The following is an 18,280-nucleotide window of genomic DNA, read 5'->3' as shown; positions in this document are numbered from 1 at the left end:
GTGCTATTAAAGGGCGAAGTGCTGGAGGAGGCCTGTAAGTGAAAACAGTCATTTGGAGATGAGGTGCTCGGCTTAAATAATATATTTGCAAGTATGTGACGATAAGTGAACAAATGTTTATAACACTGATGTGTAACATGTGAGAAAGAGAAACAATTAAGGCGTCAGTTGTGTGTTCGCGCGCGCGTGTGCGTAACTGTCTTTTCATACACTCACCAGCTTTAATGTTTTTCAAGAAACTATTATTTTCTCCCCATATCTCAGACATGTAGTGGCCTCCCCTATTTGAATGCCTACACATGATAAATTCCTGCATTACACACACACTACACACACACTGCACACACACACTGCTCACACAGTGAGCCAATGCGTTTTGTCAGAAAAACCTTGAGCGTGTTTTCTGCGCACAGTCTCTCACCATGGATCATCCCTGATCCTGTGCTGTGAGGCGCTCACTGGGGGGGTTTGGAGTCTGCGGGCCTAAATGACCTTTACGATTTTACGAAACGCGCTCTCCGACACTCCCTCACATTCTGCTGAGAGTCATCAATTATGCAGGAAAACCGCTCGCGCTGAGGGGGAAGGTAGCAGCAACAATATGGCGACAACCGCAGTTTCTCCCCGAGCTTTTTCACATCTGCAGTCCTGCAACGGCTCTCTGGATTCATTGTAACGCTTACGAAGTGAGTATCCTTCGTTTGTAACCGTTGGGGGGAAAGCCTGGCGCGCGTCGGTAGGTGAGGGCAGATTTTCTCTCCGTCGGTAGGCTATCCCTGCGTAGCCTAAATGTCGCAGAGCTGCACACTGCCCCGCATCTTTTTTTGGGGGAGCGAGCGCGACGAAACAGGGTGTCTGCGCTCGATGGGCATCTACCGGCTGGACCAGTGCGAAGAGGGGGGGAATATATTTAACAGCCAGTTGTTGTCGGAATTTATCAGATTAACCATTTCACCGAGGATCGGAGGTACTGATTAGAAAACAGGGGAGGGAGGAGAAAATGTCTCATAGGTTAGGCTTCAGGCAGGGCGCCGTCTGACTTCTTCGAAGCCCAGAAAACTTTGTAGGTTTTTATTTTTAATTTGGGCTTTTTTCTTTATATCCTCCGGACTAAAGGATGATGCACTTGAAACCCCACAAGGCTTCAAGAAGGGGCTGATGCTATGTAAGTAGCCCGATCTTCTTCCCATCACCGACAGACGGGAAATTTGCATTCCTCCAGGTGATTTTGGCGTGACACGAGCATTGCTGTTTTCTAATCGTCGTGTTTAACGCCGTGGTGCAGACTGTGTGTTACTTTTAGCTTCGCAGCCTGGCTTATTTGTGCACAGATAGAGCCTTATTGATTTGGCAGTCGACATGGCTTCACGGGTGTGGTGCAGATCCTTGAAGACAACGCGCAAAAGCGCACAGAACATCCCGGAGAGGACAAAAAGACCCCAAGAAAAACAAAACCATGTTTGCTGTTTCACAGGGAGGACAAAATGTACCTGATTGTTATTTTTACATCGACACCACACTCGTGACTTTGATCCACGGTTGCGCTTACCTCAGCGTGACAATTTTTAACATGTAAACCTCCCACTGCAGCAATACAGCTTTGGCCAATTTGGTTGTAGCGGGCCACTTCACTGCGCAGTATAACCCACAGCTTCTCTGTGAAGCTCAGATTGGAAACGCAGTGGCTCTCTAATTCAAACCTTTAGGAAACAAGTTGATTTGACCGAGAAGATGCCAGAATGTTCTCCGTTTCTGTGTGACACTGGTCGCACTGCTAGGCTTAAACATAAGCAGCAGCCGATGGGACAGATAACGAGACGAGTGTTGCCACCACGACTTAATAATTGAGGAGATTTGAAGGATAAACTAGAGGCCTGAAGGTGTCGGGGAAGAAAAAGAAAAAAGAAAAGAACGGAGGGTTGTGTGCACCCCCCCGCACCTTTTTTTTGTAGGCACTCACGTGCGCGCGCACGTGTATGAATATGAGCTCGTGCGGTGCTGAAGCGGACAGCGCCAGCCTCGCAGCAGAAGGCTCCGAGGTTCTGGTGTCCATTTTAAAACAGACCTCTCACCTCACCCGCTTCACGTCTCCTGTGCTTTTTCCACCGAGTGTCGGGACACGCAGAGTGGAGTCTTTCCCGTGTGATGCCAGCTTTAACGCGTCAAACATTTCAATTAGACGCTGTTATGTAAGAGGGAGGCAGGGAAGTGACGGGGCCCGCTGACTCAAATATGGCCGCCTGTCCTGTTCGGGCTGCAGACACCTTGCTCCTGTTGAAATGAAAGGATTTTGCGCTGCAGCAGCAGGTGGAACACAGGGCGAAGAGAGGGGAGGGTGATGGTTTAGAAAGCCTCCAAAAATTCTAATGATTTCGTTAATTTTTCAAGTCTGGCTTAACTAAACTCTAATTTCAGCTCCTTCCTCTTTGCTTCAGCACCGCCCGGTGTTCCTGCAGCTTAAACATTTGTCATGTTCCCCTCTTTGCGTTTTGGAGAAAGCCTTTACTGTAAGGCCTTTTTGTTTAACAGAGTCATGAGCGGTGAGATTTTTAAACCTGTGGTTTGATGTTTTGTGCAGGTGGAACTTGATCTTCATTCAATTAATTATAAAATACATCTTCTTTAATATTTACATATTTGTTTGTTAACCTGTGCAACATCTGATTTACCATGGCAACGCAAATATATGTAACCAATAAAAAAACACAACCTGAGGTGAAATGGCAAAAGTGACCATATTCATCAACTGAAGCATTTACCACTGGTTTCAAATCAAATCAATTTATTTATATAGCACTATTCACAGGATAAAAACCACAAAGTGCTTCACGGTAATATAAAACAGAAATACATAAAATACATTAATAATAAAACACAGCACAAATCTAATTAAAAGCCAATCTAAATAAATGAGTCTTAAGCTGCTTTTTAAAAGAATAAATACAATCAAGGCAACGTAATGATGTAGGGAGAGCGTTCCACATCTGGGGGCCACCGCTCTAAAAGCTCGATCTCCTCTGGTCTTAAAACGAGTTCGTGGGACAACAACAGCCTTCGATTAGAAGATCTCAGGCTGCGAGAGGGAGTTTGGAGTTCTTTCTTGGTAAAACAGCTCCTCAAAGGTTGAAAATGACTGAATATGCATGTTTTTATATAAACCTACACATTTGCCTGTGTAGCTTCACAGTCATCCAGGTCATGGTTGACTAGAAAGCTTGAAATAAGAACTGGGCTTCTTTAGGCTTGTGAAAACCTCTCATCCAAGAGGCTTCCTCAGTATATTATCTGATATTTCCCCCGTCTTATGAGAATAACCATTATGCGTTGCTCTTTAACACTCTTATCTAAAATATTCTCTTTATTTAAGTCAACCAGACACTCTGCTGCTTCAGAGGATCATTTAACAAATGTCTGTTAATGGTTCTCTTCAGTTCACTTCCTTAATGGAGATAAAGTAGATGGAGGAGATCTGTTAGCCTGCAAATGCTTATACACACATATATATATATATTTAACATTACAAGATCTCAACATTTTCTTGTTCTTTTGGTGCTTAAAATAACATTTTGCAGCTTTATTGTCTCCTTTTTCTGTAATCTTTCTAAATGGGCACCCAGCTAACTGTTAATTTCAGGCCACCATTTTTGTAGTACGTCATTTCATGTTATATTCCCCCCCTCCTGCTTCCCGCAGAGCTGCTACCGTGGATGGTACAAACCTAAAGACTAAGTAGCTGCAGGATGAAAACATGGCCGCACCCCTTCTTGCACCGCCAGGACCTGACAGCTTCAGGAAGTTTACTCCAGAATCTTTGGCGGTCCTTGAGCAGCGCATCCAAGAGGAGAAGAACAAAAAGCCGCCCAAGCAGGACAGCAGCTACCGTGACGACGATGACGAGAACAAGCCCAAACCCAACAGTGACCTGGAGGCTGGGAAGAGCCTGCCCTACATCTATGGAGACCTCCCTAAGGGAATGGCGGCGATACCACTGGAGGATCTGGACCCATTCTACGTGAATTCTCAAAAAGTGAGTATTCACACACACACACACACACACACACACACACACACACACACACACACACACACAAATTGAGCGCTGGCTTTATTCTAAAACAAAGTATCTGACTCTCATTGCTGCAAATATTGGTGCAGTGCAATGTTGCTGGTGTTTGTCCCTCGCTCTCAGGCTCCCAAAATGCTCAAAATATTCCTCCCAAAAACCTTTAATATTGCATTTGGCAAGTGAAAATGTGACCCTGTTACATCACTGTTACCTTTCCACCCTTCTGCTTGGCCTGATTTGTGTTTGCACTCTTTTTTTTGTCATAAAACACTTTTCTTTTGATCTTTTTTCAATGTTGTTTTTCATTTTGAGAGATTTGATTGCAATCAGTTGAGCTCAGTTTAAAACAAAAATCCAGCGTTTGCGTGGCATCTGTAGCATCTGTAGCATCTGTAGCATCTGTAGCATCTGTAGCATCTGTAGCATCTGTAGCATCTGACTGTAGTGGTTGTAGTGAATTTTAACCTGAGACATTGTGATTGTGTTGTTATCCCTCTGACGTTGTCTTACATCAGATAAACTCAGACATAATTGGTTTGGACAGCATTCAGTAGATAAGAAACTTCATTATGTTGAAGTGAGTCACAAGTTATGACCGGAAATTACGCAGACAGCAGAGTCACTGTGGGGTTTTTTAGGGGTTTTTTGACACTTGACTTTCAGGGGTGCTATGTTTACAGTTATTTTTAATTTTATAATTAGGCTGCGGGAGGTAATTACGTTTTCCTCCTCGAAGACCTTTGGGGAGCGTTGGAGCCGAGCTCTCGAGCTGTTGAGTGGGCCGTTGCTGTATCTCCAATGTGCTCGCAGGGCTTTGGGGAAAAGGTCAGAAGCAGTTACTGTTGAAAGACCGTTGTTCCACATGACAGACTTTCCTAATTGTTGAAAAATTAATCTGTGGCAGGAGAGAGAAGCAGCAGCAGGCTGAGAGGACTCTGGTCGTCTTAAAGGAGACACGTGTCTCTCTGGGGTTTCTGTCATGTCTGACGTCTGGTCGTCCTCAGCGTGAGGACAAACGGGTGACCTTGACAGTCTTTTAATGTGCACCTGTTAGCCTAAACATTTGCATTTGTTTCACTCGACTGTGTTTGTTGTGCAAAAGCCTCCGAACTTAAAGAGCAGAAGACGCGGCTTGCAGATATTGAAAAAGGGAGAATTAGAGGCTCAAAGTTGAAAACTATAAAGAAACCGTATTATGGAAAGCTGTAGAGCTAAAGATGCTTCTAAGAGTTCTACATTTTTACTCGTAGGAGTGCGAGAATAATTTATCATAAAATGGCTGTTCTCTCCTTTCCTTAAGCGTCAGTGCAAACGCAAGGTGCACTGTGGTGAGTTCAATGCTCGCGTGTTCATAACAGGACCGAGCAGTGAAGGCTAAAACCTTCTACCATGCTAGCGTTGTTTGTCGTCTATTTATAGTCAAAAAAAAGTTATATAAGAAAATTGGCATCTTCGTTCAAGATGGTCTCCTTTGATCATATATTCATTTCCAAACTGCTGCACGTTTTGACAACAGCGTTGTGCAAACCTCGGTCCACACAGAGTATCTCAAAATATAGCAAACCCCACCTGACAAAACAGGAGGGTAACGGCGTGTTTAGTCATCGTCGCTACCTGAACAGATTTGTTTAGATATTGTGCGTGCGTGCGTTTGGCTGCACGGCATCAGCATCAGCGTTCCTCTCCGTCTGTCTCCGTGTTATACCTCTCCGTCTTTACACCGTGCACGCTGACTGTTATGTAACGCACCAGTCCGGCGCACAAGGAGACACGATTCAGATGACACGTGGCAAACATGTCCAGGGATCCACTGTTGATTGTTCGCTTGCTTACATGCAGCTCACCTGTCTATTTCCCCCCACATGTTCCATATTAATGACACACATGCGCCGTGCAGCCTCGCTTTTGCTCTTGCTTCTTCTCTTTGCTTCTTGGCTTCAGGCAAATCTAATTACGGCCCCTAATCTAGTGTCACTCTGATACCAAAGGGAGCCGATGCTGCAGTGACACCGGATCAGGTGGTGACCTTGATGGGAGAACGTTTGCCCTGTGTGTCTTTGTCATTTGAGAGGTGGCAGGTTGCATCTGGATAGCTCCCTTGCAGGAAGGAGGTGCAGAAAGATGAGGGGGAATATATGTAAAGGAAGGTTGCTCCTCATCTTCCAGATAAATCTAGATTCGTGACTCTTTTAGGTCATCTTATAGCTGAGACAGAAGGCCGGGAGGCTAGCTAGGTGATGACGCAGCAACGGCCCTCCCCGCCTGGTTGGTGGCCCGAGCAGGGCTGTGCCACGCTGAGCTGAGCTAGGCCGGGTCGTGGTTGGCATCACTGTTCAAGGCCGGCGAAAGATTTCAAGGAGAGGACATAGAAGGAAGGGAGGGAGGGAGAGATGAAACAGACAACATGTGCAAGGATGCATGAGCACATTTGCTGTCCTTCATGCTGCAGCCAAGATAACCAAAACATGTTTTGCTGAGGACAAAGATCTGCCACAGACACAGCAGAGCGACTCAAAAGATGACTGAAGTCACCCCTGTCACAAGTTCTTTGCCCCATCATATCAGTGGATTTTGTCCCGTGTGGACTGGTTTACAGTAATATTACCTTACAGTCCATAATGGTTTAATTTTCATCTATTTTAATAACACTGTCAGGAATATTTCAGCATGCCTCTAGAGACAATGCAAAAATCTATTTTTTTGCACAACAAATGGCATAAACAGGGCGAAAGCACGGCAAGGAATGCACGGACATCTCATAGGAAGGCCTTATAGCATTCATATATTAATGTCTCTGTGACTGTGGGGCTTTCGGGCTAAAGGCGCCATAAACGCAGCCCATTTATCGCTTGCCACAAGGGTCAAAAAAAGGGGGTTGCGGCCCTCACGGATGCAGATGCTGCAGCCCTGCCTGCTGGATGGAGCTTCTGTGTCGAAGCCGCTCTCTTGGTCTCTCCCACCCATCCCCCCCCTCCCTCCCGTCCTCCTCTTCCTCTTCTGCCCAGCTTCCCCGCTCTGGCTCCTCGTGCCCTGCTTCTCCTCAGCCTGCTGTTGCCACAGTTGCTCCCTGCCTGCCTGCCTCACTCGCTCTCCACCCCCCCGCCTTCTCTGCCTCTCCTCCTCGCTCAGCTCTAGATTATGAAATTTTCAGTAGCTTTGCAGCAGCACTTTTGTCATGTGTTACCAAAAAAAAAATAAAAAAGCGCTTCATGGACAGCTGTGGAGTGCATGTGTGTCAGGGTGACAGTGGTGGTTATTGATTGTGCTGTGGTGCCGCTGCTGCATGTGATGTGTGTAATTATGCGTTTGTTTGTGAGTCGTGGATGTGCGCCCTGCATATGTGCACGATGGCTGTGTTTAAGAGAAATGTCATGATGGGACATTTCCAAGCGTGTGATTGTCTCGACTGGTAGATGACAGTGTTGATGATGAGGGAGATGCTGCGCTGACCTATAATTATAATAAGAGAGGAAGGTTGGAGGAAGGAAGTGGGTCCAGTCATTTGAAACTGTGCTGACGTCTCCCTTCATTTAGGTAATGTTGACATCAGGGGTGATCCGTCGTATTTGTAAGTGGACGCATTCGTCATTTTGTGTTTTTTCAGACGTTTATGTTATAGTAAGAACTTATTTCTGTCCAAAACGCACAAAACACACGCGGTCATGTGACGCCACCGCCGCGAGGCGCCTTGCTTCCCACCTCCTCACCCATCCCCCCTGCTTCTCCTCTTTCCTCCTCCTCTCCCTCCCTCCTGACTCCACCGTCGGTGTCTCTTCAGAGGCCTAACGTGGAGCGAGAGATGCCTTGTTAAAAGCACAAGGGCCCCGTATCACTTGTGCAAATGCACAGTTCCATGAATGTTTCATGCAAATCGCCATGTTTTATTTAAACAATTACGAGGTTACCCACAGAAAGTGGCTCGCAGGCTCCTCTCGGTTTTGCCCGTTTCCTTCCCCTTAAAGATGCCACAGTGGGCGGTGCAGCACTGAGATCCTGGGACAACACACAGTCACCCTGCCAGCACTTCTCACTTTATTTGCATTTGTTTAAAAGCAGCGTTTTACTTAAATGACCAAATGCACGTTGTTTATTTATCGTCCGCATACTAGCCGTGTACGCCATGCAGAAAATGTTTTCACAATGTTTCAAATAGGATGACATATACATTTTTAAATATTCCTCGCTATTCTTCTTTGTCTATTTATAATCGTTCTGATTGTTAACTGTCTCTCTCTCTCTCTGTTTCTTCTCTCCACAGACATTTATAGTGATAAATAAAGGGAAGACAATCTTCCGTTTTAGTGCCACACCTGCCTTGTACTTAATAAGTCCTTTTAATCCGGTTAGGCGATTAGCTATTAAAATTTTGATACATTCATATCCTTTGAAATGGTGTCTGAACTGCTGGGACTGAAGAGGTTTCCTGTTTATGTGTATTATTCATGATGCGTTCTGTCTTTCTGCTCGCGCTGCTATCGACGTTTCCTGCGAGTGGAGGTACAGGAGAGAGTCGGTTTGTTACAGTCGAGAAAGAGCACAGAGGACGCCGTGCAGTAGCCATTTTATCACTGAAGGGAAAGGCTAGCACAAATGATGAGTCATCCTTAACAGTAAGCCAAACTAGACCTCTTCAGTGAGCACATTATCGGTGCATTATCTAAGAATCCAGAAGGAACAGTTGGAGGATGCACCCCTCTCCATTTGAAGCACTGTTAAAGACATAAAAGGAAACTTGTTTTAGGACCTCAGCGGATCAGAGCTGCATGTTAATATTTTATGTGATTTTTGAAATATATTTTATTTGACTTGGTTATCTTATCTATTTGCACAAGTTAAGGGAAGTGAGCCAGCTGCGTGTCATGTGACACACAGCTGTTTGGGCATCTGGTTTAAAAATCAAGCAGAAGGTTTTCATCTTCTGCACAACAAACACACTTTGGCTGTGTGGACCCCCACTGTGCCTCCTTCCTGCAGCAATGCAACCTGTGAGTTAGTGGTGCCCGCAGATACATGTGGTTTATTTAAAGATCTGTGCATAGATACTAAATGAGGCAAGGTGCATAATTAAAGGTTTTCCAGTTTAGGCACAAATTAATTATTTTTTAAGATAAGATAAGATAAAACTTTATTAATTCCCTCTGGGAAATTCGGTTTCCAAAAAAGCACAGCACCGACAGAAGTTACAGAATATTATATATATATATACACACATATATAAATACAGAGACATATATAAATAAAATATACAAAGGGGATAAATAGAATAAATAGGAATAAAAATACAAGTGAAATTGCACACTTCAAGTATTGAGGTCTATTGCACCGTTGACTATTAACAGAAGTATTGCACAAAAGGTATTGCACAGTGAAGTGAAGAGGCACTACAGCTTAGTTGTTCCCCCCTCCTTTGTCCTCCTGTTTCCCCTCCCTCTCCCCTCCAGAGAGGTGTTAAACAGTCTGATGGCGTTTATAGATATATATATATAAAAAAGTAAGTCAAATAAAATAGAGAAGCAGTAATGTGAGTGGCATTTTATTTTGCCCACCTCCTGCCAAAATAAATCTACATTTGTGTATTGTGCACCGTGTAGGTCTTTGCAACTGCTGGTTAACGCTGTACAGAAATATTGTTCAAATATTTCAAGGCACAACTAATACTGACCTCTGCAGCATTTAAAGCCAAGTCTGAAGTTTCCCTGGTTTCCTTTAAGTGTCAGCCTCTCTGCACTGAAAGCTTTGCACCTTTAAAATCTACTGTAGTTTTGCATTTCCCCTAAATATATCCGGTTTAAATATTTAATGGTAGTGGTTACGTTTAACCACCTTCAGTTAAGTGCTTTGAGTTCATGTCTTGACTTTAACTGTTTAAATATTGCTGGCTGTTGATGCGCACTCGACTGTAGGACATACGCTACCCACTGCAAGCTGTGTTTTTTATTCTTATGTGTTACATAGAGGTTTGTGATGTATGTGATCACCACTACAGTCTACGTTTTCCTTAACATGCTCCTCACTCTTTTCAGCATGATCATTATGTGTACTATTTTGACCAACTGTATATTCATGACCTTTAGCGATCCTCCTGAGTGGTCAAAACAAGTAGAGTAAGTACACTTTATCTGTTTTCATACTTATATAAATGGGTGATAAAAGTTTGTGTCCCTATGTTGGCACTACATCTGAGTCACAGATGGTCAAATTCTGTGAAATTTTAAATTTGAATTTTCTCTTTAAACCCTGCACAATAACCATACTACATATTTTTCACACAAGAATCAAGATTTCAGAAGAAATGCTGCAGGACACTATTTGTAATTTTGCGCAGCGTATTTGAAAACCTGTTTTCTGGAAATTTGTGTGGCTCAAATGTAATGAAGCAACATTCTAATAAAACATTATTAGACCGACAGAAAAGCGTTTTATCTGATTTTGCATGATTCTAATTTTATCTAACGTCAGCATTTCCTGGGTGTTTTAACAGTTAATGAAAGTGCAGGCACTTAGAAATGAGCGAGCTTTGATCCGGCGCGGTGAACTGATTCTGTCAACGCTTTGTCTTCCAGGTACACGTTCACGGGAATTTATACGTTTGAGTCTCTTGTAAAGATCACTGCGCGAGGCTTCTGTATAGATGGGTTTACATTCCTAAGAGATCCATGGAACTGGCTGGATTTCATGGTCATTTCGATGGCGTAAGTATTTTAATTTCGATCGAGCTCTGAGTAAATAGGACGTTAAATTGTGCACAAATACGTTGTGTTTTTGGGTTGGGTTAAAGTAAACGAATGTTTTAGTTGTTTCCTATCTGATAACCCGTCTTCTGTGTTTCCTCATTTGAGCCGAGACTTCTCTGGTTTTCTCTTTGGGAATCGAAGATCTCCATCTGACACTGCTCGGCCTCCTTGACAACACCCACACCTCACTGTCATTCAGTCTGATTCATCTCCCTCTCGCCATCCAACTCTTGTCATTCACATTTTCTCTCTCAGTCGTCAGGAGCCTGCAAAATCCAATTTAATGCTCAGTGTTAGGGATGCACCGATACCGATACTGGTATCGGGTATCGGTGCCAATACTGTAAAATGTGTACTCATACTCGTAAAAGTTAACCGATACCATGAACCGATACTAAATTATTTCATTAATCAGGGTGGCTTGTCATTTCTGTTGTAGTTGTTTAGATTGGCCACTAGGGGGCCAATTATTATTTTATTTATTATTTATTTTATAATTTTTTATATTTTATTATTTATTCAATAATAATTATTTTGTTTGTTTGTTTACAATAAGGACACTCTGCAATAATTTAAACGTTTATTTTATTCTCAAACCTAATTTGTATTTATTTTATTCCAAACAGAAGTGTTTATTTATTATTCTGAAAGCTCGAGACAGTGCCAATAGTTCAGTGATATTTTGTTAAATTACAATGTGGAGACTCTGCAATAATTTAACAGAAGTGCTTATTTTTCACTTGAAATTTTTTTGTGGTCATTTTTATTAAGATTTTATTTTTTATCGGCAGGGAATATAATAAAACCTGTCTTCCAATTAATTGTATTTGTGTGTGTGCGTGTGTGTGTGGTAGAAGTATCGTTTTTTGTACTCTGTATCGGCAAGTACTCAGATCCAAGTATCGGTATCGTATCGGTTTGAAAAAATTGGTATCGTTGCATCCCTACTCAGTGTCTTCCCAGCGACTATAAGTCACCTAGTTTACTTATTTCCATATGAGCAAATACAGCCCCCACCCCTCCCCTCCAAAAAGACCGTCATACAAAATGTCATTGTTTCTCACAAAGCCCATCTTTGTCTGAATTGATCTTTTATCTGCATGTAAATAATAAGCTGTTGTAACTGTGGTTTGATCCTGCAGGTATATAACAGAGTTTGTAAACCTAGGCAATGTCTCAGCTCTGCGCACGTTCAGGGTGTTGAGGGCATTGAAAACTATTTCTGTAATTCCAGGTAAGACAGGATGGTGCGGGGTGGGGTTGGGGGCAGTGGGGCGGGGTCGGTGTTAGGTGTGTGTGTCTTTCTTTCCTTTTACCTTCCACCCTTCTCCTCAGTGGACAGGCTCTGTGAGTGGCGTCGTTTCCTCCTGGTTCGGTGGTGTTGTGCTCTTGGCGTGTGTGGTTTTTGTCATCGTGTTTGTTCTGTGTGTGATCCTTCCCCTATTTCAGATATATAACAGAGTTTGTGGACCTGGGCAATGTATCTGCGCTGAGAACATTCAGAGTTCTCCGAGCATTGAAAACTATCTCTGTCATTCCAGGTGAGACTCAGTTTAAACACTAAGGCTGATCCTCTCACCCTTTCCTTTCTACTCACTATTATTATAATTACGATTATGATTTTAGCGATATTAAAAAAAAAAAAAAATTGGAGAAAACCATTTTTTGATTTATTTTTCCTCCAAAATTATCAAAAATGGTACTAATACATTTTTGATAGGCTTTGCAGTCTCCTCTAGGGCCCTCCAAAGTGTCTGCACTCTCTTCTGCCCCGGTAGCGCTCTTGTTTCCAAGGCAGCTTTTGTCTTTAAGGAGAAATAGCTTCAACTTCAACTAGCTTTTCAGAAGAAGCAAATGCCGTTACTTATGGCAAAGAAACGTGTTGTTAGAACACTGTAAACTTACAATATGCATGTTATGTTTTATGAGAAAAGAAAAATCAGACAGCTTTAATCCCTGTAGTTGTTCCTAATTGGAAGTTTGAGAGGATTCCTAGTAACGGGGTCCAAACATTTTATGAGAAAAGGTAAAGCTCTTATACAGATCTTACATACCCATTACTTATGTATGAAGACTGCCAAGCCTAGTTTGTGAACATACCTCTTATGCTGCATGATGCTTTTCGGTCACTTGCTTTTATAATATTAGCCTACCAAGAGCTTGGCTGATTAATGGCATTGAAAGTTTGATTTGCCCTCTTTTTTGTTTTTTAGCTTGTTGATTGATTTTTTTTCTCTGTTTTTACGACCTCCTTGAATGATATATCATAAAAAAATATATATATTTGGGAATGCAGATGGAATGGTAACGCTGACCGGACATCTGACCGGAGAACATTAAACACATGTTGCAAAACAGCCACTAAAGATTGCTTTCTTTTTCAAATTACACATTCATGCTGAAATTTGAAAAAGTCTTCTTTGAGTGCAGACGATTTAGATATCAGTTTGGCGTTTTGGGAAATATGCTTGTTTGTTTTTGGGCTCAAAGTTGGATGAGAAAATTGATACCATTCTCACGCCAGTACTTAAAGTTACTGCGAGCATCTGGTTAACTTAAAGACTGCAAACAGACTTTGCTCTGTCCAAAGACAGCAGCCACCTGAAAGCAGCTCCAAACATCCCTGTTTAACACGTCGTATCTGCTTTTGTAAAATCGGACGAAACACTGGTTGGTAGGATGTATTGATCTTCTAATTTAGCGTTCAGCCACAAACTTAATAACATATTTCCCCAAAATTCTGGACTCTCTGTTAAAATGCTGGTACAGAAGTAATGAAATTGGAGCTTTTATTGATTTTTATAGATTTGTTTAATAAAGCGAACAGTAATCCATGTGAACGGGAGGGCTTTTTTCCAGGGAAACATAGATCTGTTAGTTTGATTTGATAATTTTTTTCATGTGCTTGTAAATAAGATGTATGGTGATTTAAAGTGGACCTACTATGCTTATTTCTAGCTCCACGCTTTAATTCTTGGACTCTGAGTTCTAGTTTAAGTCTTTACTGTTTTTTTAGATTACGCTGGGGCTTTGTGCGACCCCCGTTGCATTCCTCCCTTTATAGGGAGCTTTCTTTTGATTGGCTGTCCTTTGCAAACAAAAAGTGGGTGGAGCTTCTGTGCATTTAGATATCTTGAAATCCTTGAAAAAACTGCCAGAAACGGAGCATTTACCTGCTTTAAGCCTGAGGTTTTTGCTCTTACATAGCATGAACATCAGCTGCTGTAACAGCACATGAGGAAGTAAAGAAAATTATAACAGGTCCCTTTAAACACGAGCAGCTCCTTACATGTCTGGTTTGACGGAGCTTTTAGTAAGATTATTTGAAAGTCTAAATTAAGATCATAATTTATCGAAAGCTTGTAGCAGGTCGAGCCTGCTGTACGTGTAGTGGGTGAAGAGTAAAAACGGGGCGATCCTGCTTCCATCTTTGAGTTCCTCGTGGATCTGTGCGAATGCTGCCAGAGGAGGCTGGTCTGGAAGGTAAAGCGATTTTGTCTTTAGTGGATGAGACAGACTACAGGGTCGCGGTATGGGGAGTCAGTGCTTTCCTAATGACACCTTACACAAGACAGTTCAAGAAAGTGCCCACACCGGCACTGGCATTGAATTGCTTCTGTTCAGCCTTGGAGTTTAAATGACCTGCATGTGGTTTAATGCCCCCCTGCCTGTGCCTCTGTCCCTCTCATGGCCTCTCGTTGTGCTGCTGTGCTCTTTTCCTTATGGATTTCCTCTCACTTATAGAAAGTCTTCCCCCTCTTTTTTTACTTCATCCATCATTGGCAATGAAATGCTAATTTCTTCTGTTGAAGATTTGAGATCTGTTGCAATAATCTGAAAAGAGTGGGAAGGCTCCTGAATATTTCCTGTTTGTTGTTTCTAGAGATGTTCTGTATGTAAACTCCCAGTTTTGTCCAAAATGTATTACTACCCATATCTAAAATTTATAGTATTTTACCAGTTCAGATTTTTATTTATAAGATGATTTTGTTTTGATGTTGAATTTAGTTAAAAATCCCAAATGAACATTTAGTTGTATATTCAAGTCGATGACAATGCATCTGTTATTTTTATTTATAATTAAATTCAGTGGGAAGGTTTTCAAATGTAGTCTCAGCCAGATTTTTATGAATATCTTAAGATGCAGGGATTTACGGGCTTCGTCCCAGTGACTAATTTAAAAAGATGAGCTCTAGTAGCAGCTGACACTCCAGAGATTAACACATGGGACATGAGGAGCTCCTGCATCACCTGTGTGGTTTGTGAATGTGTGTGTGTGTGTGTGTGCGTGCGCGTGTGTGATTGTGGCTGGCCTGCAGGCCTGAAGACCATTGTGGGTGCCCTGATCCAATCTGTGAAGAAGCTTTCGGATGTGATGATCCTGACCGTCTTCTGTTTGAGCGTCTTTGCCCTCATTGGTCTCCAGCTCTTCATGGGTAACCTGCGCCACAAGTGTGTGTTCTGGCCAATCAACACCAACGAGAGTTACCTAGCCAACGGCAGTAAGGGCTTCGACTGGGACGAATACATCACGAACGACAGTAAGTAGAGTCGAGGCGTCACCAACGGTGACCTGGCACGGAGGTCAGAGTATGAGTCAACCCATATGCTTGAATGGGGAAACAATATGTCGTTTTGGCACTTAAAGGAATTCGTTTCAAATGAACTGAAGTCAAAATTTCTGAGTGAGCTGGAGTCAGAAATGTGCTGAATGGATTAAATTTAGTAAATCTCGACAGAATGCGAGCGAAATGACTCAGTTTGGCAGTTTTTCTCTCTTGCCTTTTTCCCCCCTCTCAGCCAACTTCTACTTCCTGCCCGGCCAGTTGGACGCTCTGCTCTGTGGGAACAGCTCAGACTCTGGGTGAGTTGCCTTCTCCACCCTTCAAAAAGAGTACCAAGATTTGCTGTAGCTCCTCTGTGTGCTTATAGTCAGACTACATTATCAGTAAATAGTGCTGACTCATTTTTGGGCTGAATGCCCTGTTCTGTCTCTATGTCTCTCTCTCTCGCTCTCTCTCCACCCCTCAGCCGCTGCCCGGAGGGCTACACATGCATGAAAGCTGGGAGGAATCCAAACTACGGCTACACCAGCTTTGACAGCTTCGGCTGGGCCTTCCTGGCTCTCTTCCGACTCATGACACAGGACTTCTGGGAGAACCTTTACATGCTGGTAAAGCAGATGTGTCCACAACTTCAGCTTGTTTCACCTTGTAACAGCCCTCAGTGCTGAAATCTGATTGATATTTGGCCTTCGGACAGATTTTATCGAGGTTTCAAAGGTGTTAATTTTGATGAACATATATTAGAATGCAAACAAAGTCACCAAAAGCATAGATAAATGAATAATGCTAGTCTGAAGTGCAATAGAGTGGCAGCCTGCCCAGAGTGTATCACACCTCTTGCCCTGTGACAGCTGGGATAGGCTCCGCCCCCAATAGTACAACCCTTAACCCTTTAAAGCCGGTGGGAGCGGGCACGCTCCGTTTTGCGTAACTATTTTTAAATCCCTGTAGCACTGCAACCACTGCGCAATAATTTTTTTTGCATATGAAACCGGAGGAGTTGTACTTCCATCTTATGCCATCAGCTTGTCCTCGGTCACAGTTTCCTTCCACATATAGCTTTGCAAAAACTGCATAAAAAGCGCTTGCAGCAACAACATAATATTCCAGAAACACGCTTTGCCGATCCGATCAGCTGTTCATAACACTTCCTACGTCCATCAGCGCGAACTATCGCATGTCCGCCATGACCTGCCCAAAACCGGAAGTGACGTCATTTTGCGGAAATGTAGTTTTTTACCATCAAGGCCTCATGAGCCTATACTGGTGTTTTTAAAAGTTATGTTTGACTTTATGACTTTCTGTGTCGTTTCTGGGATGCTTAGGACTCATATTGCACTGCTGGAAATAGTTTATTTTGATGCATATGCTGCTTTTTTGCAAATTTGCATTATGATATTTATTTTCGTTTTTCCTGCAGTGTATAAAAATTGGTGTATTTCAAAAATAAAACTATGAAGACACTCAAAATAAATTTCCTGTGGTGGGAAACTATTTTGTGCAACTTTTTTGTATTTACAGTTTTGAGGGATAAGCCTCTTAAATTTTTCTAACTAGAAATATATGTTAAAAAAACAAAAACAATTTTCAAATTTTTTTTGTAGTTTATTGCACTTTTTTGCAATTTATGTAATTACTATGCACTTAATGCAGACATATTATTAAGATTTGGGCTATAATGGTTGTATTGATGTATAGCAACTTGAAATGCTCCCAAAAATGGCTCCACAGCATGTAAAAATATAATATAAGCTCTGGCGGACTTGGTTCTATGGTAGGTCAATCAATGAATTATCAATGAAATTATTAAAAAAGGATGGTGCGATGGATGGCTTGTTTCTCATCCATTATTAGTGACAGCAGTTTTTTAAAGATTTCTTTTGCCTTTACTGGTTATTTCACTAGTGAAGATTAGACAGGAAGAGAGGAAGAAATACAGCAGTTCAGCTGCACTCTGTAAGCTGTTTATCTACATTTACAAAAGTAAGTGTCTTTTATTGGCACAAATGCCAAGAAGATTAAAGGAAACTGTGACCTAGGACAAGCTGATGGCATAAGATGTCATCCTGTAATTATTCAAATTATATTATTCAAAAACTGGTGGTGGCTTCTGCATTCAGCTCTAGCTCACCTCCAAGTCTATCCCCTGTTCTCAGTCTCACGTGGATACTGTGGCCCCGTCACCGCCATCTGGTCTGTCTTGCAGGCTGTTCCACATTAAGCTTCCCTGAAATGGTGGAGACAGTCCTGCCTCCACGTACAAGTGGAAGGAAGGAAGCATGAAATATTAAGAGCTGAGGATTACAGTATGACCAATGAGAGCGATGAGACCTGATGAGAGCATCCTGGCACATATTTCTATTTTCGCTCTCATCTTTGAAATTCAGCTTCAGACTGCAGGCTCTCACTCATACTGTACGCTGTATGTGTAGAATAATCATTACGCAGCCGCTTTTGGTTTGGTGTAAGGACATTAAGTAATAAAATGCCTTCCCATGGATCATATTTATTTCCCAGTACTGAGAATTTAAAAAAACAACATTTTGTTATATATGTAAGATTTAGTGATTTGTGCAACTAAAATAGAGCGTTTGAGCCAAATGTCCTGCACGCACTTCTCAGCATCACATCAACTGCATGCATAATTGATGGGTGAGGATATTTCACTTCTCTACCTGCTAGTCCGTTTTGCTGCCTGAAGACGTATTTCATTTTTTGAAGGAGGTGCATGAGCGAGAACATTTGGGATCCTTTCATGATGGCTATTCGTTTGCTGGTTTATCTAAACCTAAAAGTATAACAGCGCGAGAATGACTTTAACCATTGTATGTTAGCATGAAGACAAAGTGAGAGCAATGAGCTTTCTCCTGTGTTCATCTGTTCATCTGCACCTCTGCTGCTCAGTCTCCTCACTT

General features: G+C 42.4%; 1 protein-coding gene across 5 annotated transcripts in view; it reads left to right on the top strand.

Annotated features, from left to right (window-relative positions):
- The first annotated feature begins 345 nt into the window (after positions 1–345).
- Positions 346–18,280, top strand: part of scn8aa (sodium channel, voltage gated, type VIII, alpha subunit a) — a 54,005-nt gene continuing 36,070 nt past the window's right edge. For 2 of the 5 annotated variants that reach the window (XM_087834470.1, XM_087834467.1), the window contains exons 1-9: positions 346–686; positions 3,694–4,027; positions 8,325–8,443; positions 10,081–10,170; positions 10,630–10,758; positions 12,250–12,341; positions 15,120–15,341; positions 15,601–15,664; positions 15,832–15,973. In XM_087834470.1, coding sequence (XP_087690596.1) covers positions 3,749–4,027; positions 8,325–8,443; positions 10,081–10,170; positions 10,630–10,758; positions 12,250–12,341; positions 15,120–15,341; positions 15,601–15,664; positions 15,832–15,973 — 1,137 coding nt within the window. In that variant the 5' untranslated portion in view covers positions 346–686; positions 3,694–3,748. Of the gene's footprint in view, positions 687–722; positions 1,166–3,693; positions 4,028–8,324; positions 8,444–10,080; positions 10,171–10,629; positions 10,759–11,942; positions 12,035–12,249; positions 12,342–15,119; positions 15,342–15,600; positions 15,665–15,831; positions 15,974–18,280 lie in introns of those variants that run through there. The other 3 variants (XM_087834471.1, XM_087834469.1, XM_087834468.1) reach the window with 2 other exon arrangements.

This window comes from Neolamprologus brichardi, chromosome 20, assembly GCF_056152115.1.
Source record: "Neolamprologus brichardi isolate AB-2024 chromosome 20, ASM5615211v1, whole genome shotgun sequence".
NCBI classification, from domain to species: domain Eukaryota; kingdom Metazoa; phylum Chordata; class Actinopteri; order Cichliformes; family Cichlidae; genus Neolamprologus; species Neolamprologus brichardi.
The sequence above is the reverse complement of the archived record's forward strand: the minus strand, read 5'-3'. Positions and strand labels throughout refer to the sequence as shown.